Source organism: Simochromis diagramma, unplaced genomic scaffold (assembly GCF_900408965.1).
Source record: "Simochromis diagramma unplaced genomic scaffold, fSimDia1.1 OVJJ01000216.1, whole genome shotgun sequence".
Classification (NCBI taxonomy): Eukaryota; Metazoa; Chordata; class Actinopteri; order Cichliformes; family Cichlidae; genus Simochromis; species Simochromis diagramma.
Window position 1 is genome coordinate 67586 of NW_024386883.1, and position 24011 is coordinate 91596.

The 24011-nt window shown below is 40.3% G+C and overlaps 3 protein-coding genes across 5 annotated transcripts; 2 read left to right on the plus strand and 1 right to left on the minus strand.

The window, feature by feature from the left end:
* Positions 1 to 3015: 3015 nt before the first annotated feature.
* Positions 3016 to 11863, minus strand: LOC120734119. 3 transcript variants are annotated; one of them, XM_040032689.1, is made up of 3 exons: positions 11651 to 11863; positions 11330 to 11541; positions 3016 to 8871 (listed from the first exon to the last, which is right to left on the minus strand). In XM_040032689.1, the coding sequence occupies exon 3, from the start codon at positions 8860 to 8862 to the stop codon at positions 6547 to 6549; it is 2316 nt and encodes a 771-aa protein (XP_039888623.1). In that variant the 5' UTR covers positions 8863 to 8871; positions 11330 to 11541; positions 11651 to 11863; the 3' UTR covers positions 3016 to 6546. The 3 variants fall into 3 exon arrangements, with proteins under 3 accessions (XP_039888623.1, XP_039888622.1, XP_039888624.1); XM_040032688.1 differs by having other exon boundaries at positions 11330 to 11863; XM_040032690.1 differs by lacking the exons at positions 11330 to 11541; positions 11651 to 11863 and adding an exon at positions 11635 to 11640 and having other exon boundaries at positions 3016 to 8709.
* A 184-nt stretch (positions 11864 to 12047) lies between these two features.
* Positions 12048 to 15593, plus strand: LOC120734120 (charged multivesicular body protein 1b). Its single transcript, XM_040032691.1, has 8 exons — positions 12048 to 12199; positions 13658 to 13755; positions 13847 to 13993; positions 14094 to 14162; positions 14242 to 14349; positions 14446 to 14489; positions 14646 to 14718; positions 14878 to 15593. The coding sequence occupies exons 1-8, from the start codon at positions 12184 to 12186 to the stop codon at positions 14920 to 14922; spliced, it is 600 nt and encodes a 199-aa protein (XP_039888625.1). The 5' UTR covers positions 12048 to 12183; the 3' UTR covers positions 14923 to 15593.
* Positions 15594 to 17852: 2259 nt separating this feature from the next.
* On the plus strand, positions 17853 to 22423 carry rraga (Ras-related GTP binding A). Its single transcript, XM_040032704.1, has 10 exons — positions 17853 to 18003; positions 18285 to 18408; positions 18561 to 18660; positions 18755 to 18821; positions 18926 to 19148; positions 19993 to 20088; positions 20254 to 20376; positions 20479 to 20570; positions 20659 to 20774; positions 21915 to 22423. Exons 2-10 carry the CDS (start codon positions 18382 to 18384, stop codon positions 22016 to 22018), a joined length of 948 nt encoding a protein of 315 aa, XP_039888638.1. The 5' UTR covers positions 17853 to 18003; positions 18285 to 18381; the 3' UTR covers positions 22019 to 22423.
* The last annotated feature ends 1588 nt before the right edge of the window (positions 22424 to 24011 follow it).

Here is a 24011-nt window from a genome sequence, read left to right on the forward strand (position 1 = left end):
GTTTTTAAAGGGTAAAAGTGGTGTATTCTTTCTTTTGGGGGTAACAAAGCCACTGTTTTTAGTGCTGTTGTACTCTGAGTGATCAGACCTGCAAATATTCATGGTTATTTCCGCAGCTCCTTCTCTACCCAGCCTGTGCAAAAGCAAAGGAATGCCCTGGCCAGCTCTCTTCCACAGAAATATTTATTTTTCCATTGCATTATACTCGGGTTACTTTATCTATTTCATACTTTATTAGTGATGAGGAAAAAGGAAATATTTGCACATTTATCTCCTCCATGTGGCAGCTGAGTAATAAAGATATTAGAGAAATAAGATGAAACCTCATTTTTGTGTAAGAATGTTTAAACTGTGCCGGCGGCACTTTCGATTTCGATTCGGCGGCACTTTTTTTTTTTTTTTTTTTAGGTTTATAAATATAAGTAGAAATCTTTTTCAACCTGTGCATGATTAAACTGAAGGTCTCATCTGATTGCGCTTTCTTCTGGTTAACAGCAGAAGTATCATCCTTGGATCACAGTTTCTTCTCTTTGTAGCCTGATGGGTTTCAAACTTTGATAGTAGATCAACTGCACACATGATGGTTTTCTCCATCACTCTATACAATCACTGTCTCTCCCCCCCCCTACATGACCTACATTCTCATATCAACACTGGATGCTATGATTCAGACACACCTTCTCACCCCTCCGTCACTGAGGAGAGAGGCAGGCCTCCGAAGTTATTGTAAAGCTCGGTTAGTGACAGATTCTGAGAGACGAAACACAAATCTGCGTCTAAAATCAGGTGTGCTGAGCAGCAGCATTAACTGGTGTCTTGGAATTCCTGTGGCTCAGTGTGGGAAGACTATTCTTATTTTGATACAGTATTTTCATACAGTAGATGACGCTTAGTCTTGCCTCAAAGCATCAGATTAGTCAACAAAGACAACGTTCTCCCATAGGTTGAATAAGCTTAATGTGTTTTTTATAATGTTTTAATTGTTTTGTTTTTTTTAATAAAAAAGAAAATGAACTTCTCTTAGAATTTTGTCCCCCCTTTTTTTTCTTTTAGAAAATTTTCCATGTCTGATATCTGTCCACGCTAAGCCTGCATAAGCTTGAAGGGCTACTCGCCCAACACAGGGACTGAGTCATCAGTTGTCTTAGTAATGGGTCGTAAACAGCCACCGAAGGCGGAGATTCGAGAGTTTCTGAACACTGGGGCTGCTGACTGTGATGGTAGGCAGTCATAAACCTCACTGTACCATTTGCAACTGCCTAACTGCATTAATGCACTGAAAGCTGGGGTGAGTCAGACAAGGAACAAACAAGGTTGAGCTGTGACGCACCGTGCTCCACCACACCTAGAAACTGCAGTGATGCTGGAGGATCTTACGATTTCTAACTATTCGGTGCATAAAGAGATAAAGGTCATTTTTAGTGTGATAAGTGTGCCAAACAGCAACAAAAAAAAGGAAAAGGTGACTTGTTATATAAAACACCTTCATTCTATATCTAAATTGAGTCTTAAACTGCTAAATCCTCAAATGCTTATATCAAGTGATTAAAATCTGATTAAAGGCTTTTTCTTTGTAAAGTATAGCTGCTGGGTGAGCGCAGCACACGGCAGGAAAAGAGTGTGCTGGCCAGTTTTGTGTCTTCAGCATTAATAAGGTAATGATTAGAATTACATCCTTTAAAATGCAGCATTATACAATACTGTGAAAATTGGTAATGTGCTCTTGGAAAAGTATGAATTATTCATATAAAACGTAAATCCTATAGACACACCCATCAGCTCTCACAAGACTGATTATAGGTCCTCATCTTAATAATGTGCCAAAACATAACCTAGAGTAAGGATGTAGCATCCCTCAGGACATTTTTCTAATTATATGATCCATCCACCCTTTTTCTTAACCACATTTACACAGGTTAAAGTTGTGTGGGGCTCCAGCCAAATGTCAATCGGCAAATGAGATGTGTCCTGGGATGGGTTGCCATTCAATTTAGAATTACCAGTTGACCTCACATGCAGAAGATCCATAGAGTAGTGGTTTACATATTTTACTAACAAGGGGAAGTTCCAATTCCTGGAGGAATCTGAGTATCCGGCGTAAAAATCTGCCCAATCAAACATGCAGAGCTGCCACTGTGGCATCCCCTGGTGAATAAGGGGGAAGATGAAAGTAGCTGCAATTTGCCCTGATGGAAAACCCAAACTCTACACAGAAAGACCACAGCCACCTGGTGGATTTGAACCCAGGACCTTCACCACCATACACCAATCTGCCTAATTATACTAATAACTCATAATGAAGCACAAGAATATTATTATTCTAAATGTGGCACAAAAAGTAAGGACAGTGTTTTTTTTTTTTGCATTTCTTTGTTGTAACAATACTTCTTGGCAAGAAATCTTAAACCACTGGAAGGTCTATTTCCCCTTAAATGGTGGCACATTTGTAAGGAAAATGCATTTGTGGGTTGAGCAGCAGAGTTGAGCATGTAGGTTCCGCTGAAGAAAAATATATTCTGCTATTGACACTTGTTTGGTGCTGTTTATTGGATTGAATGATTGAAGTCTAATGAAACTAGACATATCAGCAATTTAAAAATGTATTCATTTAACAACAGGGGCCTTGGCATGTAGAGCCACAGTCGCCTGGCACCTCCCCATCATGCTGGTCAACCGCTTGGTCACACACTGCTGTGGGATGGGGTCCCATTCTTTAACCATCATTTGTCAGCCAGTGTGGTTGTTTTGGTCAATGAATCAGTTGTTTTGCATTGGCAGAGCAGATTTACCAGGTTTTAATGGGTGCAACCCACATGCTCAACTCTGCTGCTCAACCCCAAAATGCATTTTCCTTACAAATGTAAGGAATTAAAGGGAAATAAACAGGCGTTCACACGGTTTAATATTGGTACAGAATGATAAGTGTCAAACAGGTTATTACTCTGAAGGTTTAATGCAGCTTTTAAAAATGATATAGTGGAAGTCTGACCACAAAGGAAAAGACTCCAGACAAAGAGAGGTTGTGTTAGATTTATTATCACAATAACACAACAATCTGAGCAACTAGATATCATAACAGGGACATTTCTCTATTGGCATAACAGTTCCTTAACGATACACAACAAACCCAGAGTCTAAAGATAGATACAACCACTACATAGTGCACCACAGAGTACTTTAGATGTGTTTGATACTTATGTGGAGAGTCACGAGCATGTCCAACACCTTTATCACTCGACAACACCTAAGTGCATTTACATTGTGCTTCAGTCTCAGTGTGAATAGTCCACATATCCTAACCTGTGCTTAAATGATTTAGGTTTTTTGTTTTTGTTTTTTTTTTAAATACTGATTACATGTACTATGCATACACAGTGAACAAACACACAAAGACAGAAGTGCAATAACTGCTGGCTGCACTGAAGACAGCTGAAATACTTAAAATGAGCAGTAACATTTTTGCACACAATAGCAGGCACCACCCCGACAGAACGTACATCTACCTCGTCCACTACAACAAACAGCTGTCAACACATTATACAAACACAAAGTCTATTCAGCCTGTCGACTGTGGGAAAAGGGATTCAACATGCTGTCATTTCTCAGCTTTTGTGTGAACAAAATTAAAAACAAGACAGTCAAACCCTCGGTCACAAATCCATAAGAAGGAAAATGTTCGTGGTAATTCCCTGACACGGAATAGGAGAATTTAGTTCTAAAATGCAGGTAACTTTGAATCTTATATGGGCACAGATCTAAGCTCAGAATTTTACACTATGTCATAATAAATATCAACACACTCAGAAACACACAACAACAACAACAACAATCCTAGGAACATGACATCTGTCACTTATTGTGAGCAGAGGTGTGTCTTAACATTTTAAGGGACTGTAGGAAACATATTAGGTGTGAAGAAGCCTCAGAAATTATTTTTCTTCCATCCTTGTTGTTATCATTAATAATATGGGTTTATATATAAATACTCTGTATTAAAATAAAAGATTCAAGGCCTTTGAAAACATCTATTATTAGCTATCTATTAGCTTTTATAGTGTGGATGATGAGGTGCTCAAATGTAATCATCTGCAAGTCTCACAAACCCATATTTTATTGACAGTAGAACACAGAAAACATCAGATGTTTAAACTGAAAAAAGGTAGCATTTCAAGAGAAACGTAGCTCATTTTAAATTCGATTGCAGCAACACATCTCAAAAAATGTTGGGACAGGGACACATTTACTACTGTGTAGCATCACAACAGCCAGTAAACCTGTTGGAACTGAGGAGAGTAACTTCTGGACTTTTGGGAGAGGAACGTTGCCCCATTCTTGTCTGATACTGGATTCTAGCTGCTCAACAGTCTGGGATCTTCTTTGTCGTATTTTTCACTTTATGGTGCATCAAATTTTTTTTAATGGTGAAAGGTTTGGTCTACTGCCAGACTTGGACTCTTCTATTGGAAGTCGTGCTGCTGCAATAGATGCAGTAAGTAGCTTAGCATTGTCTTGTTGAAATATGCAAGGCCTTCACTGAAAAATGTCTTCTGCATGGGAGAACGTGTTGCTGTATATACCTTTTAGCACTGGATGCCAGTTCCACAGGCACTAATGCACCCCCACACCAGCTTACCCATACTGAATTTATGAAAGGCTTTTAAACCGAGCGCTGCTATAACAAGCTTCTTTAGTCTGGAGGATTCAGCATCCATAATTCTACACACCAGATTTTCTACTTTACTTCAGTCCATTTTAAAGATGGCGGCATTTCTGGATCATGTTCACGTATGGCTTCTTGTTTGCATCACAGAGCTTTAACCTGAATTTGCAGATGGCACAGTGAACAGTGATTTCTAAACTGTTCCTGGGCTCATGCAGTGATATCCATGGCAGAATCATGTTGTTTAAGGCAGTGCTGTCCGAGGGCCTGAACATCACAGGCATCCAATACTGATTTCCTTTGTAGCACCACTTACTTTCCAGTCTTTTGTGGGCCCCATCTCAGCTTTTTTGAGATGTGCTGCTGCCATCAATTTCAAAGGGAGTTAATATTTTTCATGAAAACATAAAACGTATAAGAATTTGATACATTTTCTTTGTTCTTTTGTGAATAACAAATGCTTTATGAGATTTGCAAATCACTGCATTCTATTTTTATTCACATTTTACCCAGCGTCCAAACTTTTTCAAAATTGAGATTGTACATGAATACCCACATATTAAGAGATTATATAGTCTTTGTTGTACTTTTTTGACCTTCCTGTAAAGTATGGAGTGGTTGGCAAGTTGTTATGGTGTGTTTACTTGTCAGGATTTAGCAACACAGCCATCAAAAGCTGTTTGTTTGACCTTTCTTTTTGTTGCTATTCCACTGCCAATAAAATCTGATTAAGTCACACCCTCAGTGAAACAATATCTTTCTCGGATAAGATGTTCACTGTGTTTCATTAGGAGATTATGGACCAGCTATAACCGGGCCAAAACATATTACAATCTACAGGGTAATTACCAACCAAATTCCATCTGTCACCCAAAAAATATGCTGGTCTTTTTCTCAGTTTTTGTCAACTATGACACATTATTGTGCCTGATATTTATTGACGGATGTCCTAATTAACTCAAATTTGTCTTTTTTTGTGTGCCAACTCTTTAATCTGAAGCTAGCTTGAAAGTTTTCATTTCATAATTAAAGAGAAGTCTTCTCCAAACAAAAACTCTGATGCTTTCTTGTTTTTCTAAGAGTATGATTTACACTTACAAGGGCTTTGATGTAGAAGGTCTTTTTTTGTGTGTATTTCTACAAAGGCCCCTTTATCAACCCAATAATGTTCACACAGTCCCTAATGGCACTAAACTTTTCAGCTCTCTGAAATGATGTTTACAATCACAAAAACACAGAACTTGGCACCAAGATTATGGAAACACCACAAGAGATTTCGTCTAATGTTTTCTTTTAGTAAATGCAGTCCTATTCCTCTACAGTGAATACAGAGTTATAACCACACGTTTGACTTTACTCTACGAAGGCTGTCGACTTACAAAACACCTATATGGGAGATTTAACCCTTGAGAAATTACCATGACCCAAACTTTACTCAAACTAGGATTTCTGTTGCCAACAGGTGTATTTTGTTTAATTGTTAGAGAAGTTTATCGAACCATAAAGAAAGTATCACACTACGATGTTCTCATCACGGGATGATGATCAGTTCAGAGCTCCACCGAAACGCAGCTGAAGCTGCCACAAATAAAGTCCCTCGGCTTCAATACGATCCTCATCACAAGCTCTCTGAAAAGTGGGTTCCTTGCGTTTCTTTCCTTTGTCAAAAGTGTTCATCTTGAAAGGGTGACGTGCTTTGATCCCAGACCACTTGCAGTTCTGACCTTTCATTGCCTTTCATGTCATAAGCAGGAGGGATTTCAAAACATTAAACACCACTGCGCCCGTGGTTGTTTTTTGTTGCTAAAACTTGCATTTGTGCTTCTGCTTGCAGAGCACCATGCTGAAAGCAGCTTGCATGCCTCCCTGTTGGCACATCAACGTTGCTACACCAGACCAGTCTGCATGTGGACATGTAAAGGGTACGGGTGGTAGACCAGAGGCGGCTGGGCCTGAGTGATGAAGTAGCTGTTGTAAATGGGTTCTGTCATGTATGGAGCCGGCTGGTAGAAGCAGGTAACGTTGGCCGTGTTGGGGATGGCGTTTTGCTCGCCCAGCACCCTTAGAGCCAGCACTGTGATCATGTTGAGGGTCTGCCTCCTCTCATGTCCCATCAAACACACCGTGCTCTCATCTATCACGCGCCGCAGGGTCATCAAATAGTCATACTTACTAGTCTCCTCGCTGCCGATGAAATGGCACTGCAAGTAGGCCTCAATCTTCCGCTGCTGCTCGCCTACGTCAGGAAAGTCGATGAAGAAGCGGGAGCACATGTATCGCTCCAGGGACTTTATCTCTGTCTCGCTGGCTGGCCGGAAGTTCCTCACTAGCAGGTCGCTGTATTTTAGCAATCCCCCACCGCGGATCTCCTCTGGGTTGTGGGTGGCAATGAGGCGGTTTCGAAGATGATCCATAGCCTGATCAAAGTCTCCGTACATGCACTCAGCTTCAACAGTGATGGTGGGCTCTCCTGCTTCCCCAAGCCATGAGCTTGACTCACAGCTGTTTGGGACGGCGTCTGCCAGCTCCGGTTTATGCTCATATACCTGAGGCTGTGAGACCACACCTGCTGCACATGAGTTGCTTTGAGGCTCTGAATCAGGAGGCTCCTTTGAGTGTTTTGGCTTAACAGTTTGTTCTAAAGTTTCTCTGGAGCAAGTCCCATCCTGCGGTGTACTGACTGTACTGTGTGTGGGAACTGTAAGTACATCTGTACCCTCCGAGTTCTCCGTCTGACAGCTTGGTATGTTTGAACTGTGAACTTGAGAACTCTCCAGCACAGCAGGTTTCAGCTGAAGTTGTTTTGGTAGCTCTATGGGTGGAAACAGCTGTGTGGTGAGGTCTGACAGATCGGTTAGTAAAGACCATTTTTCAGGCTTACTAATCAACTTCCGTGACATTTTTCTTTGTAATTTCGGCGAGGGGCAGTAATCCGGCACAATGTCCGCTGATGTGCTGCAAGATTTTTTAGCTGGGGGAGGAAAGGAAAACTCAAGATTTGAATCTTGCGGGTTTGGGGTAGGATCAGTCCTGCAGCTTACAGAGTCTACGTTGAACTTTTCTTCACGATGACTTAAATCCTGTGGAGCTGGTTTTTCTGTATGTGATGTGCACACTACAGGCTGGGAAGCTTGTGCCTCGTATTTTTCGTCATTACTCTGTAGGGTTAAACATGCATGTGTCGTCAGAGGATCCCCAACATCTGAAAATAAAGTTTTGGGCGATGCAACTACAGGATAATTGATTTCAAACTGTTCTTTCTCTTCTCCTTTTTTCTCACACATCTCAAACACAATTTCCTCCTCTGATTGTACATCCTCAATGCCCTCCACTTCCTCTTTCTCCTGTTGTAAGCTTATGCTCTCCGGTTCCAGCACCTGCTGCACCTCGGGCTTTTCGTCTACACTCTCGACCTCTTCTTGACGAAGCTCTTCCTCGAGTGGAGAAACAGCTTCATCCTGGCACGGACTTTCTGTGCTAGTCACCACTGCAGAATCTTCTTTCATATCATGTTCAACCTCCTGAGGAATGCTCGGCTTCTCTTGTCCTTTGCTTTCATCGTCATCGTCCTTTTTAGATGAAGGCCCAGCAGTCAGTGCCAACTTCCATTCTTGTTTCCTTTCGTTCCCCCAGTAAGACTGGAGCATACGATCTAATATAATCTGGAAGGAGTCCACACTGAACTCAAACTGTCGTCTGAGGGAACTAACAAATCGGAGCCCCACAGTTTTAGCCCTGTTGTTAGAAAGCGAGATAAGGCTCCATCTATCATGCTCATTGAAAACTTTCACCATCTTTTGCACATAGGCTTCCTTCATTGTCAGACAGGTGATCTTACGGCGGTTAACCCCAGAAGGGAGAAGGTCTCGTAGGCTCCCCAGCACCACCTCCTTAATAACTTGGAAGTCTTCCTGCCTCGGAAGCTCCACTCCAAAAATGATGTCTAAGTCTTTGTAGCCAAGCCCGTTGTCTTTAACGAGGATGTGGCTGGCAGTCATGCCGTTGAGGCGTATATCTTTAACCTGAATGTTCCTTTCAACCAGACGGTCCTTCACTACACGAATGATGTCTTTCGCTCTCACCTGCAGTGTAGGAAAATTACCTCGCCCATGGATGGGGATTACCTCAGTCAAAACTTTGTCAAGAGCCTGAACTTGCTCCAGGGTTAGGTTGTGGAACCTCTTCTCTGTTTGAAGCTCCATCGTCTTCACCTGTGAAACAGAGTTTTGCATCACATTACGACTAACATCTTACACTGGCAAGGGAACGCATGGAGCAGGAAAAGAGATCAGAAAGCATAACATCCTGTGAAAAAATGCACTTTTGCGTAGAGCTGGATAAGCCACTAGCGCTGAGCCTTTGCAAGAGAGTGTGCGAAAAGAAAGGTTTTGTAGACTTGGCTTTTGCCCCTTTGTTTTTCTCTCCTCTGTAAAGTATTGTGTCAAAAATGCAGTCAAACAAAAATGCATATAGGAGCTAAAGTCTTTTGCCACCCTCATTCCTCTCTGACTGCAATTGTTTATTAGTTGGATTTGAAATTCAGCAATTCAGCATTAGGAATAATGGGCAGCTCTGAGGATTGAGGATATCTCGGTGATTAGCTTGCCTGGTGTGTTGCCACTAGATGGCAACAGAATCGTAACATATGGCAAAGTCAAATAAGTGGCACAGTAAGGGCTTAAACATAAGCCACTGATGACGCACAGTAACAAATGATATTTTCCCAGTAATCCAACAAACGTAATAAAAATATGTTCTTATAAGATTGCGTCGGAATGTCTGCCACAGACCATAAAACTAAGACCATGTACATCAGCTAATCAAATGCACAGGCCAAATATGTAACATTGTTTCTACTTTACGACCCCTCCCACACTGAACTGGGGCTTTTTCTCTGCCAGCCATGGACACTGCCAGCTGCCTTTCACACCATTTTACTTGTTGGTCACATTGGATAAATATTCAGTAATCAAGTTTGTTGAATTTCTTCCATGATTACATGTCCTAGTTACAGGTGACTCACCTGTCTGTCATTCAGCAGCTGACAGGTAATCATGAAAGAAATTCAACTTAGCAACTACAGAACCTGGTCGGTCTGTATAAGGCAAGCTGGATTTGTCTGTTTGGCTTGCACCTCTATGTCAAAAGGTATCCGAGGGAGTCATGCATAATAAAAACAGGGTTGCGGTTAATACCCCCAAACTACATCTTTCTGCAAATATACAGCATGGCGTAAATGTTCCTGGTCTTTTAATGTCACAACAAATTGTATCTGACATAGTTTTTGTTAAAATCTTTAAATTAAGAAGGGGGTAAAGGGGAAATGAGTTAGAGTGGGGGAAAGGTGGTCTACGTCATCATTAATGCACGCTGACTCACTCTGTACAGAGACAAATGTCAGATTTTAGCCTGTTACTGAACACACACCACAGAGAAGAGCTCCACTTATATGTGTATCTGTAAATGTACCTAAGAAATAGGTGCATTTAGCTTATTATATACTACCAGCATAAGCTGGTAATCAAAATGAAACCAGCAGTGTTTGAAATCTAATGTTTAAATCTGCATAACTTGATAAATAAATTTCATCAACTTTCAGGTCAGATTCAATTAAAATCAAAAGTGTGCTGTTCTAAGAATATTTTTCAGGCGATACTCCTCCATAATAGCTCCTCATATATAGTTTATATAAAGATCAAAGAAAAGGGAATGGTTCAATTTTAACGTGTTACATCAAATATGAGCATAGTGGCTAAAGCTTAATGAAAATACCTGTGAAAATGTTTTAACCCCATTTTTAAAAATGCAAACTGAGACGCAAATTGTACCGATTTCATTCACATGGTTTTCACGGCCCTGTGACGTACTGTAAACAGCACTCAATCAACTGTGCTGCGCACAGCGTGTGACCTGCCTTCTGCATCCTATATCCTGTGTTAGTATTTGACGGTCATCAATGCAAAATGCAGTCAGTGGCAGCAACTCGGGGCACAGGGAAGCATGGCCCACAGCAGCCTCTAGTGAATCTCAGGGGTTATATCAACTCGGTCCTGCAGCAGGACTGCTCCTCTGCCACTTGGCTTCTTTATAGATAAGACTATATGACTCATACAGCCACTGAATGAAGCATCACACGTTGGCTCTCCTGGATTGTCTCTCTGTGCGCAAAAAAACAAAACAAAACCACCACGACACCAAATGCACCACTTGCGGTGGCATTATGGCTGTGAAACTCTTGAAATATTTAGGCAGGGAAGCTTGTGAATGGATTGAAGCATAGTCCACTCCACAATACTGAGCACACAGATGGTGATCGTGATGTGGGGGACACACAAAAGGCTGGTGGTGGGCATTTCTGCTTCGACCAACAACATTTTGCTCTTTAATGTTTCAACCACAGAGCAACGTGTTGTCCTCGGAACTTAAAATGTATCACAGATTAGTTCCAGATGTGACCAACATCTGGATTTTCCGCTCCATTTAGAAGCTACTAGTTGACAAGTTGACAGACAGTGTAAGTAAATAAACAGGCCAATCTTTGTTTCTTTGTTTGCTTTTTTGGCTGGAACTGAGCAATATGCTGAAGGAAGGAGAAAAAAGGGTGCATTTACTGCGTTGTGCCAGCAGAAGAGATAATTATGCGTTTACAAAATACAAATAAAAACTCACCTGCTTCGTGGTGGAAAGTAAAGCCAAGGCAGAGACAAGAAAAATGAAAACTGTGAAGTATCCAACAGGTTTATGCGACCTCGTTGGAAAGGTTGATGCTGAAGCTGAAGTTATAACGCGAACACTTTCCTCTCAGCGCAGGAGCCCTGTTTCCATGGCAATCAGGCGTCACGAAATTTACGGTAAATCACGACGCTCGGTGTCTTCCTTAACTGCAAGTGACAACCACTCAAGTTTGAAACAAAGAACGTATCTGAGCGCCCTCCAAACGCATCTGAAGTGTTTGGTAAAGTTTGGCTTGTAACGGCAGAGCACACCGACCTGTCAGGCTGAACTACCGGCGTGCCACCGCACTGCCGAGCTGTTGCGGGGTGAACATCACATCAGACGGAGTGAGTCATCCTCTCTCCCAGCCGTGATCCACACCGTAAATCTAATCATCAATCAACCGTTTTCACCGCCCACCGGCACTCCGCGGGTACAACGCCACGTCCACTTTTATCAGTTTGTGCTCACTCGGTCACTGTGCTCAGCCGAAGTTTACTCGTAGAAAAAACTGCGGTGTTTTAACGTTAGTTTTATTTATTTATTTATTTTTTATTTTTTTTATTCTCATTCACATTTCGGGTGGAGGAGGGGGGCTAGCCGCTCCTTCGTGACGTCTGAATGGAATACCGTCACCACGTGACACTGACGTCGTCCATATTTTGATCAGACATCAGGAAGTGCGGAAGAAGACGAGGACCGAAACCTGAAAAGGTGAAGTTTTACTGGGAAGTTTTGTTATATTTAGCAACTTTTTTGTGTGTTGATTTTATTGTGTAACTGTTGGATTTTAAAAGAACGGCCTCAAGATGCCCAGCATGGAAAGTATCCTTTTAAAAAGAGCGGTGAGAGAGAGTCACTTGGTGTAATGTTAACGCCGAGCTAAACGGGCGAACACAACACGGTGGTTTTTGACGAGACTGCTGAGATTAATGTGCGACAGATGTCTGAAGCGTCGCGGAACATGTTTGATATTGAGCGGAGACACAGGTAATGCCTTACCGAATAACCTGAACCTTTCATAGTCTGTATAGGCGTCGTAACACGGCGACCGAGCTGGGCTGAAGGCCTTAAGAGCTTACACTGCTAATGGGTGTAAATAAAGCAGCTGGCGCTCGGTAGTTTCCCGTGAAGTTTAGGTGTTAGCTAGCACTCCGAATCATAATAAAGGAACAAGGTGGATGTGTGTTGTTGAACACAGCGCGGCGGTGGTTTCCGGGAGCCATACAAACATAAGCAAATTATTAGAAAACTCCAAAAATACCTGTTTTGTAACCCGTGTCTGTCACAGTATAACTCATGAGAACAAATCTCAGACTTTTTTAAATGTAAATGTTATTCAGACTGACATTGGAATTTTAAGGGCTGTATTGACATTGTTATTACGGGTTTTAAAATCCGGCTGACTAATAGTATTTTTTAATAAACAGTAAATCTTAAAGATAATCCATTTGAATAGACTTTGATTAAAAAGAATTGTAACTAACACGGGTAGTAAACAGGATGGAAAATGAACTTGTCAGTGCTCTCTTGTGGACAGATCATGCAGTGGTGATGCTGTTTCTTCAGTCTGTTGGTGCAACTCTGCTTTTTGCCCACATGACTCTATTCAAGCTGAGAAAATAGATACACAAACCATTGTTGTGTGGCTCAAAGGTGTGACAGACATTTCTTTGTAGCAAGTCTCTCCATCCAAAAGTCACGTGATGATGTCAGACCTTTATTATCTGAGTCTGACTAATATGGGTCAGAATTACGCAATCCTTATCTAGAATAGACTGACTGAACTGCTAAGTTTGTATTTATATCTTCTACTAAAGTATAGGGTTCAGAACTGGATAACAACGTGTCCTGGCAACACTTCTGTTTAAGACATATTCTCCTTGATATCAAATTTCTGCTTGCGCATCTATGTTTGAGTGTATTTTTTGCTGGAGTGTTTAGTTTCACAGTATTCCCATGGCATCAGAGCACCAGCTTCAAGTTTATTTCACATTTTGTGATCATTTATTTAGCTTGAAATTCAAGGAGATGCATTTAATTTTTATCTTCCTGTAGTGGTTTAAATGCATCAGATCATGGTTAAAAAAAATAAATAAATAATGAGAACTATCACCTGATACCAGATTTAAAATCTTTGTCTCTTTATGAACTGTCTCCTTTTCCAATAATTATTACAGAGTTGTAGTTTAGGCCAAACTTATGTGAGGAGACGGAGGTGTACAGATTTTGGTCTTTGGGGTTTGTATTTGGGCTTTGTTCTTCTTTAACTTGTTGTACCAGAAAATCTCTTCAATCTAAAGTTTGCTGCCAAAGAACTCCAAAGAAATTCCAAGAAATGTGACAAAGAGGAAAAATTAGAGAAGGCTAAAGTCAAGAAGGTAAGCAGCGATGACTCAGAATTCATTCATCAGTTCATGAAAGACTGCTCAAGATTTTACTGAACCATTATTTTTGTCTGCCACCCCACAGGCCATCCAGAAAGGAAACATGGAAGTGGCAAGAATTCATGCAGAAAACGCCATCAGACAGAAGAACCAGTCTGTGAACTTCCTGCGGATGAGCGCTCGGGTAGATGCTGTGGCAGCGAGGGTCCAAACTGCAGTCACAATGAACCAGGTGCTGTAGTCCTAGAAAGATCAGTTAGAGGCTGAAGACAACATTTCAGTTTGAGCTCTGTTTGTGGCTATTTGACTGATGTGGTGTTTTTCTATCTCAGGTCACAAAATCAATGGCTGGAGTGGTGAAAGGCATGGACGCCACATTGAAGAGTATGAATCTGGAAAAGGTACAACAGTCTACATGTGGATATAATGTGATTAGTAAGAAAGAACCGATTAAAACACATCGTCAATGCTTGTTTTAAGATTTCTGCTCTCATGGATAAATTTGAACACCAGTTTGAGACACTGGATGTTCAGACAGCCCAGATGGAGGATACGATGAGCAGCACGACAACTCTCACAACACCACAGGTACCCCACGCCGTGCCGGTTTATTCTTATATTCTTTCACGCTGCCAGGCCGTTAAAGACTCGAAGGTGAAACCTGCTGTGTCATGTGTGTTTCAGAATCAAGTGGAGTCGTTGCTGCACGAAATGGCTGATGAAGCAGGGTAACATTTTCACTGTTTGTGAAATATCTGATCACATGGGCCAGTGTGTGACGTAGAGACATAGATATGATCTGATGTGTTACAGGGTGTTATGAAAGAGTAGATATTTCATTTTGGTTTAAAAATGTACACTTCCCATGTCCGCCTCTTGCTTAGGTTGGATCTGAACATGGAGCTCCCTCAAGGACAGACGGGATCAGTGGGTACCAGTGTGGCCTCTGCAGAACAGGTACACACACATTACATCATAGTTGTTACTAACACATTTGCAAAACTCAGATAGATGAAGCAAAACAGGAAGAAGTTCTTTGTGGATCCAGCAAACAAAAACTGTCTCGTCTTCATCCTCATTTAATCGCTGTCTTTTCTCTCACTCTCATATCCAAAGGACGAACTGTCTCAAAGGCTCGCTAAACTTAGAGATCAGATGTAAAGAATGACTGCAGTCGAATGGCGCTGGAAGAGGACTCCAAAGCGTCTGTACACTACCTGAATATAACTCCCCAACACCTTTTTATTTCCATCATGTCTTCTCTCCTTTTTACATCTACTGTCTCCTTTGAGGGGCTATTGTATCACTTTTCCTCATGTTGGTGATATGTTTATGATAACATCACATTATTAAAGTGGTTTACTTGGTATGGAAATTGTATGTAATTCTTGAATATATATATTTACCAATAAAGAGGAAGTAATTTATAATTATTGTTAAATATGTATATTTAAGAAGTCCATAAATGTGATGTGGGAGTTTGACAGTTCGTACCCTGTAAATTATAGGCCAATTTCATATAGTTTTGGTGAAATGATAAAAAATTTTGGAGGATAGAATTCAATTTTTGTTTGTGATTCCATGATTGCAGACAACATTTATGCATTTCTTTCTGTCTTCTTGACATCAAAGAGTGGAAGACCTCCCCAGTTATCGGTGAACTGACTTCTTCTGTTGATTTATTTTATTTTATTTGTGTGAGGTTCCTGAAAGATTAGCCTGAGATTTTGTTTTTGTTTTGTTTTTCTGGTCTTCAATAATCTTGCTGATTATTTGGAAAAGGGGTTCTGAAAATAACAGTAAGCAAACAATAAAATTTTATAACACTTTTATTTCTGTGCTTTTTAATTAAACCAATTCATCCTCCTTTTGTTAACTATGAATATTTCATTTGGAGTGAAATGCCCACTTTAAGACGTATGCACATACTTTGAGGGTTAGGGCTGCTGCAGATACTCGTAAAAGCAATTTCCAGTGGTAATCTTTCCAATTATTTTGCCATTAAAAACAAAAACTGAGCACATTATGAATATGTAAAGGATGACACCTGTTTTCTCAGGTGTGGGTAAAGTGTCTCGACTTGCTTTTGTGAGAGATTTCCAAATGCAGATTTCCTCTTCTTTCCAGTCAAGTTTTTAATTTTCCTCTTAAAAGAGACACATGGTCCAAATTAGCTGCTCTGTCTGTTGTCCCCTCAGTAATCATTCTATTTTTGAATATTCACTTGGACTGTATGCAGATACGATCAGAAACCCCCCCCCACTTTAAAACAGCTCTACAAGAAAAATCTCCTTAGATGGCTATTGAGAGATGTCAAGAGATTTGTGTGCAGTGGTGTTACATGAACGAGCATAATGAATTTCTGATCAAAAAATGTAATGTTCCAGTTTATTTAATCCTTTCTTCTTACAGATTCGGTCATTGCTATGCTGCTGATGTGCTTCTGACGCTATACTTTAAGTCTTACATTCAAAGGCTAATGAGCAAATAACCAAATCTGTTTAAGAAATCACAAATGTACTACCACAGTTTAAAGTGGCATTATTCTAGTTAGTCACAATAAAAAAAACTGTAAATCAGGATTCTCAATGTGGGCAGTTTTATATTTATTATATTTACTATTGTTTTGTTTTTGAACTATCAAAATGGCAACAATGTTTTTTCTTTGTGTCAGTTTATCCATTAGAGCTGATAAAATGGGGCGATCGTGGCTCAAGAATTGTTAGTTCGTCTTGTAATCGGAAGGTTGCCGGTTTGAGCCCCGGCTCCGACAGTCTCGGTCGTTGTGTCCTTGGGCAAGACACTTCACCCGTTACCTACTGGTGGTGCTCACGAGGGCCCGGTGGCGCCAGTGTCCGGCAGCCTCGCCTCTGTCAGTGCGCCCCAGGGCAGCTGTGGCTACAGTGTAGCTTGCCATCACCAGTGTGTGAATGGGTGAATGACTGAATGTAGTGTAAAGCGCTTTGGGGTCCTTGGGGACTAAGTAAAGTGCTATACAAATACAGGCCATTTACCAAAATACTCAACAATGAATTCTAGCATTTAAACCCACAAGTGACACCTCTGTGAGTGTTTTTGAGATCACATTTTAACATAAGAATATTCAAACGCTTGCCGTGATATATTTTATTTTGAAATCTGTTCCTTCACGCACATTGAGGCTACGGGTGTCTAACAGACCTCTAGTGGCCAAGAGGCGGAACTGCATCATGTAATTAAAGAAGCGCTTTTTGCGTGAGTGGAAATAATTGTGTGAATGATAATAATCAGACACAAATTTTTCTGAGAAATCCTTGATCCCAATGTCATGATAGAAACGCTCCAAAACAGCGAAATTAAAAGCGCGTTGTAATGCTTCACGTAATAGGTTTCAAAATAAATCAAAAATCCAGAACCAGTCACGCCTACAGCCATTACTTTGGTCTCTGAGTCATGTAGTCATGGGTTAACAATGAAACCATTATTTGGGTCTTTATTTAATTCATATCCCTTTATTGCCACTCAGTTAATACATCACAGATGCATTGCGGAACAAAATTATGAGCACAGAAAGACAAACACACACACATACAAATTACAATAAAAACAGGACCAGGTTGAAAGACAATAAAATAAATTAAGGTTATCCATATGTATAAAAATAACCAAATAAATAAATAAAAACAATATGTAAAAAATAAGATGTAAGGCATGACGTGGTGTGCTATTGTACTGAATAAAGCTATAATTTTAAAGAAATTCACAAGTCACGACCTGTTTTGATGTTAAGTGTTAAAGTTTAGGTCTTTAATAATTAACAATACATCTATAAATTGAATTGCAGCCACTCTGGTTGAATCTCCGATACAAATCATTATGGGAGGTTTAAATTATGCCTCATAAATAAGGTTTGCCTTTAGCCTATTGAAGTATAAACTCTTCTTTTTTTTCTTTTCTTTTTTTTTTTAAAAAAAGGACTACAACTAAAACTATTTCGGAGTTAAACTGAAGGTTGTTGTTCTCTTTTAGACTTTAATCTAAAAACGTCTGTAAGGTTTAAATCTATGACGTCGCCTGTGAGACAGAACTCGGGGCTTAAAGCCCAAATTGCTCATCATGTGACTCTTGGCGTACACAGGAAGCAGCTGATCCTGACTTCATTGCTGCTTTCACCAAGTAATGTTTATCAACTGTACTCGTTTAAACAAAGGAAAACTGTTGTTTAAAACTGCACCGGTTTAGGTAACTGGTCGACTCTTTCGGGTAGGTTGATGATACGCTGTTGAATTTTAGTGCAGCTATTCAGCCGTTTATTTAAGCTAAGCTAACCTAGCCTTATATCTGGACTGTTTCGGGCTAGCTAAGTTAGCATTAGCTCAAGTGTTTATAACAGAGAAAGAAAAGTAAATAAGCCCAGCAAGCTTATTTAGGATTATTAAAGATCAAAAGTGACGGGATATATTTGATTTGTTTCTGTTTTAAGCGTTCACACGTGTTATGAACACGTTTTGGGGGTTTTTTTCTGGGGGGGATTTTCTCCGTAGCCCAAAGAGAGGAAGGGGAGGACAGCTGCAGACACAGCCTGAAGTCATCTGACCCGCAGCTCACTGAGATACCCGACACTCGTATTTGCTGAGGGGGATGTCAAGCACAGCAATGAAGAAAAAGGTAAAGCAAGGGCAGATCTGCTAGATCATTACAGAGAACTGATTTTATCCTTTTTGAAATGTCCTTTGATTTCAAGCATGTACTTCTAAAATCAGACATTAATCCACCTAATTACCCTTCCCACTATAATAGTGAGTGTGTGTGCTTTTCAGGTGCTACTGATGGGGAAAAGTGGGTCTGGAAAGACCAGTATGAGATCAATCATCTTTGCCAATTACATAGCTCGAGACACACGCCGCCTTGGAGCTACAAGTAAGCACCGTCTTATATGAAAATGTATTTTTAATGCTGAGCGTTTCATTATCTACATTTATTTAACTCTTCTGCTTTTATTGGTTGACCATAGTTGACGTGGAACACTCCCATGTACGGTTTCTTGGCAATCTGGTTCTAAACCTGTGGGACTGTGGAGGGTAAGACACACATTTGCTAATTATTTGCCATTTCTGGACCAGCTTTGAGAAGCCAAAGTTATTCCTTATTTTTAATCACTTATCTGTGCCTTTTAAACCAACAGACAGGACACATTCATGGAGAACTACTTCACCAGCCAGAGGGACAACATTTTCAGAAATGTAGAAGTTCTTATTTACGTATTTGACGTTGAGAGCCGTGAGCTAGAGAAAGACATGCACTACTACCAGTCGTGTCTGGAAGCCATTCTGCAGAATTCCCCTGATGCCAAAGTGTTCTGTCTTGTGCACAAAATGGACCTTGTGCAGGAAGACCAGAGAGATTTGGTGAGATTCAAGTAACATTTCATACATCATTAGTACTGCTGTCCCGCTCACGTGTTACTATTTTGCTCTGTCTTGAATTTGCAGTGTTATACAATGATATTTAATCTGCGAGTCAAGTGCTGATTAATAGTCTGATCCGGTTCACTCAGACATGACACTGCCCATCCAGAACAGAAACAGGAAAAAAATATTGATCATACTACATCTTTTCTAAGATTGTACTGTTCAGTCTTTTCCACAAGCACAGCCATAGTGCCCAGTGTAGAACCAGTTCCATGTGTTTCCACCAAAAAGCTTTAAAAAACAAAAGTCTCCCACTCCAACTTCATTTAGCTGAGTCTGTGAACTCCTTTAAAGTGGGGAAACAAGTTAATATAACAGTATGTACTATTAAGGTTTGCTTGAGTTGTTGGCTGGTTCTTCAAAAAAATAAAATAAAACCTTACCAAGACATAAGTGACTCTGGCACCAGCACAGGAAATGAGTTGTATATATTTACTCATTAAAGTGGTCCTTTTTAGACTTTTGCACTAGTTTTTCTTGATTGAAACTTGAACTTTTACTTCACTGAAAAAGTGAAAGGGATCACTTTGATGTGTAAGCTACAGTATGACCCATTTAAGTATGAACTGAATATGAACAACCTAAACGTAGGGCTCTTAAGGGTACCAATAATATTTGTAAATGGTCATATTGTTCACCTCTTAATTTTACTGCCTGTTATGTTAATCACATCTACAATAACCTCCTTTCATACTTTTTCTTTGTATTTTACTTATTTGTGTCTATTTTGATCTTGAGCTGGTCCCGCTTCTCTTTTGGTGTGACCTTTCTGTCTTTACAGATCTTTAAAGAACGTGAAGAAGATCTGCGAAGACTGTCCAGGCCTTTAGCTTGCACATGCTTCAGGACATCAATCTGGGATGAAACCCTATATAAGGTCTTGAACCTGACTGTCCATATATTATTTATTTATTTATTTATTTATTTATTTATTTTCACAGCTAATAAAGCTGAGGCTTTTTTCTTTCTTTCTTTCTTTTTTTTTTTTTTTTTTTTTTTTGTAAATTTAGCTGAACGTTGTTGGGTTTTTTTCTCTTTGCAGGCCTGGTCCAGCATAGTGTACCAGCTCATCCCAAATGTCCAGCAGCTGGAAACAAACCTGAGAAATTTTGCACAGATCATAGAGGCAGATGAAGTTCTTCTGTTTGAGAGAGCGACCTTCCTGGTGAGAGTGTCCGTTTCCTCTGCAGCGTCTGGGCAGGAAATATAAATTTAGAAATGAGAGTCATTTATCTTGTCGTTTCCCCGTGTTGTTTTGTAAATGCAGGTGATCTCCCACTATCAGTGCAAAGAGCAGCGTGACGCTCACAGGTTTGAGAAGATCAGTAACATTATCAAACAGTTCAAACTCAGCTGTAGGTAAGTGTTTTGCAGATGCTCCGCCTCCTCTCCAGATGCCATCAGCTGGAGTGTGTTGATTTTAATTTTATTTATTTTATTATTCCAGTAAACTTGCAGCTTCCTTCCAAAGCATGGAAGTAAGGAACTCAAATTTTGCAGCCTTCATTGACGTCTTCACCTCCAACACTTATGTCATGGTCATCATGTCGGACCCTTCTATTCGTAAGTAGTGAAGATAACATTTCTCTGCAGCAGATTCACAGTTATGAGAAAAAAAATCATGATAATAATAAATAATCATCATCATCATCATCATCATCATCATCATCATCTAAGGAGCTTAGAAAGAAAAGCGACTGGAAGTTTCTTGAAGATATTTCACCTTTCATCCAAAAAGCTTCTTCAGTTCTAAAACCAAATCCCTAGTGGGAGTGTCCCTTAAGAGGGTCGTTGACCGTCTATTGATCATGTACCTCATGACATGAGGAAGTTTTGAGATCCCTTCCCAGACATTTCAGATCTTGCAACAGATGATCTCACATGACTGGGTGAGGCAGGGTCTCACAATAGCCGCTTTTCCATTAGTACCTGCTCCGATCAACTCGCCTTGACTCGACTCGGATTGACTGGTTTTCCATTACAATCGAGTACCACCTAATGTGCGCGGTCGTTGTCATAGCAATGCATCAGAGCATCCCATGACGTAATTAATACCCGACAAGAATGCTACAACAAAGGTGGATGTAGAGGCGATGATGTACCTGCTGCTCGGGTCTGTGACTTTTTTTTTTTTTGTAGCTGTTTCACTTGTTGCTGGGTTCAAAAATAGTGGTTTTGATTTTTGTGAATGAGACACTCTCACTCATCGTGTGACTCATCGAGTGACGCCACTGACCAGCCAATCGGTGGCATGCAGTCTGATGACGTCACATTTTAGTACCTGCTCAGATCACTTGGAAACCTGCTGAGCGGGTACTATTTTTTAGTACTTGATACTATGAGGTAATGGAAAGTCCTGAAAATTGTGGCCATCAGTGACGGATCGATCAAAGTAGGTAGTAATGGAAAAGGGACTAATGGTTTCACCCAAACCTCTGCTGCTAATGACTCACACCTTTTTTCACACCATGGCTCATGCGATGAGGGACATGATCAATAGTGGGTCAACGACCCTCTTAAAGAATAATCCTCACTAGGGTTTAAATACATGGGACTCTCAACCATTTGGTTTTAGAACTGAATAATCTCTTAGATGAGAGGTCAGTCAGTTTTCTTTCCGGGCTGCTTAGATTACCTTGTCCTAGATGACTGAGAACCTACACAGACAATAATAAGAACTCACATCTCCTGTTTTTTTTCCAGCATCTGCAGCCACTCTCATCAATATCCGTAATGCTAGGAAACACTTTGAGAAGTTGGAGCGAGTGGATGGACCCAAGCATAGCCTGCACATGCGGATGCGCTAGCCTGTGCATTTGTCCTAGTGGATACTCTCAGCCAATCAGTTCACAGACAGCATGTTGCGGTCTCCTGGTGTCACATGAGCAGCCCTGCACCGTTTCGTCTATATCTTCATATTCAATCACAGTTATTACGCGAGAAATCACCTTGTTTTTGTTTTGCTCTAATTCTTACGGGAGAAGTGATAACAACTCGTTGGGAAATGTATTGTTTACTACAGAGGTGGGGGAGGGGAGGGCTACATTTGCTGTCACACTTTGTCATATTTCAGTAGATTCATTCACTCCATGCAGTGAATCCCAGTGATTGGGGATGTCTCTCCGTATGAGAAGCAGCAGATATTGTATGATTTGATTTTCAAATGTCGTTTGTAAGCTGTTACAAACAATATAGTTCTATTCAGAAAAATATTTGAAGTGTGGGGTGGTTTGTTTTTTGTTTTTTGTTTTTTTGGGGGGGGGTTCTGTTTTTAATCTTTGATAATATTAACTGCTTTTAGAAACAGGCGCTGTAAACAGATGTACACAGAGATGGATCAGAGATCGTTCTTATTGGTCCTTTTCTTCATTGTAGTCTCACCAGGCTAACTTGACAGGTGGCACCAGTTGTCTTGTACACATAGCAAATAGTGCACCTGTTAAGTGAGACAACTTCAGGGGATGGACAGCAAGTTACAGCGCAAATGGCATATTTTTGTTCATTTAATATGGCAAACAGCTGCTGAGTGTGTTAAAGTAGACCTATTTCCATTTAACTCATTTCCAACTCTATATTTTTATTGGATTCTGATGGAGTGGGGTTGTGTCTGGAAGCTGACCAATCACAAGAAAGTGACATTTTTGAGACCGTTGCCTTAAAGGGATGAGCTAAAAGGCCTTTTTTTTTTTTTTTTTTTTTTTTTTTTTTATAGACTGGAACTTAGAGACTGCTAAAGATCAGGTCTAAAATAAAGAATTTTTAAATTTTGAATCATGCAAAATGATGCTAAAGAAGTGCCAGAATACATGTTTCTACCTGGAATTGAGCACTGGGAACCAGTGATACAAGATTGATACAAGTGGCTCTCATGCTCACTTTTGCTCCTATTTTTCTATCAAAAAATTAAATGGAGCACAGGCCAACTGAATTTTAACATTATTGTAGTTTTGATGTCTGATCAGTTACCACAACTTCAACACATTTAAATTATAATATTTATTGGGATCAAAACAAGCAGAGTATTAAAGTCTCCAAACTAAACTTTTCAGTCAAATCTAGCTAATCCATTCTCCTCTTAAGGCTATAAAACACTCACTTTATTAGGTACACTTTGCTAGTACTGGAGTGGACTACCTTTCTTTTTTTTTCGGCTGCACATCCATAATGCAAATAACCAGTTCTACAACATCTATTGCTCTGGTGTTGTTTGATTGAGATGTGGTGAGTGTGGAGGTCATTTGCATTCAGTAAACCCATTGTCATGTTTCAGAAAATAGTCTAAGAAGATGTGAGTTTGGTGAGATGGAGCCATCAGAAGATGAAAATGCTGGGTGTAGGCTGTGGTGTTTAAATGATTCTCAGTTAGTACGATGAGGCCCAAAGTGTGCCAAGAAAATATTTTTCTCCTTACACCACCAGCAGCAGCTTTCTGACACAAAATTCTGACCCTGCTATCTGAATGTCGCAGCAGAAAAGCAGACTCATCAGCGCAGGCAATGTTTTTTCAATCTTTTGACCAATTTTGGTCTTAATTGCAGCCTTAGTTTCCTGTTCTTGCACCATGTTTTGTCTTCTGTTGCTATACCCATCAGCTTCAAGGTTTGGCATGTTGTGCATTAAGAGATGCTCTTCAGCATATCTCAGTTGTAACCAGTGGTTTTTTGAGTTAATGTTGTCTTCCTGTCATCTTGAAGCAATCTGACCCCTCTCCTCTGATCACTGGGATCAACTAGACCTTTTCTCCCAGAGGACTGCCGCTCACTGGGTATTTTTTCTTTTTGAGATCATCCTCTGTAATCC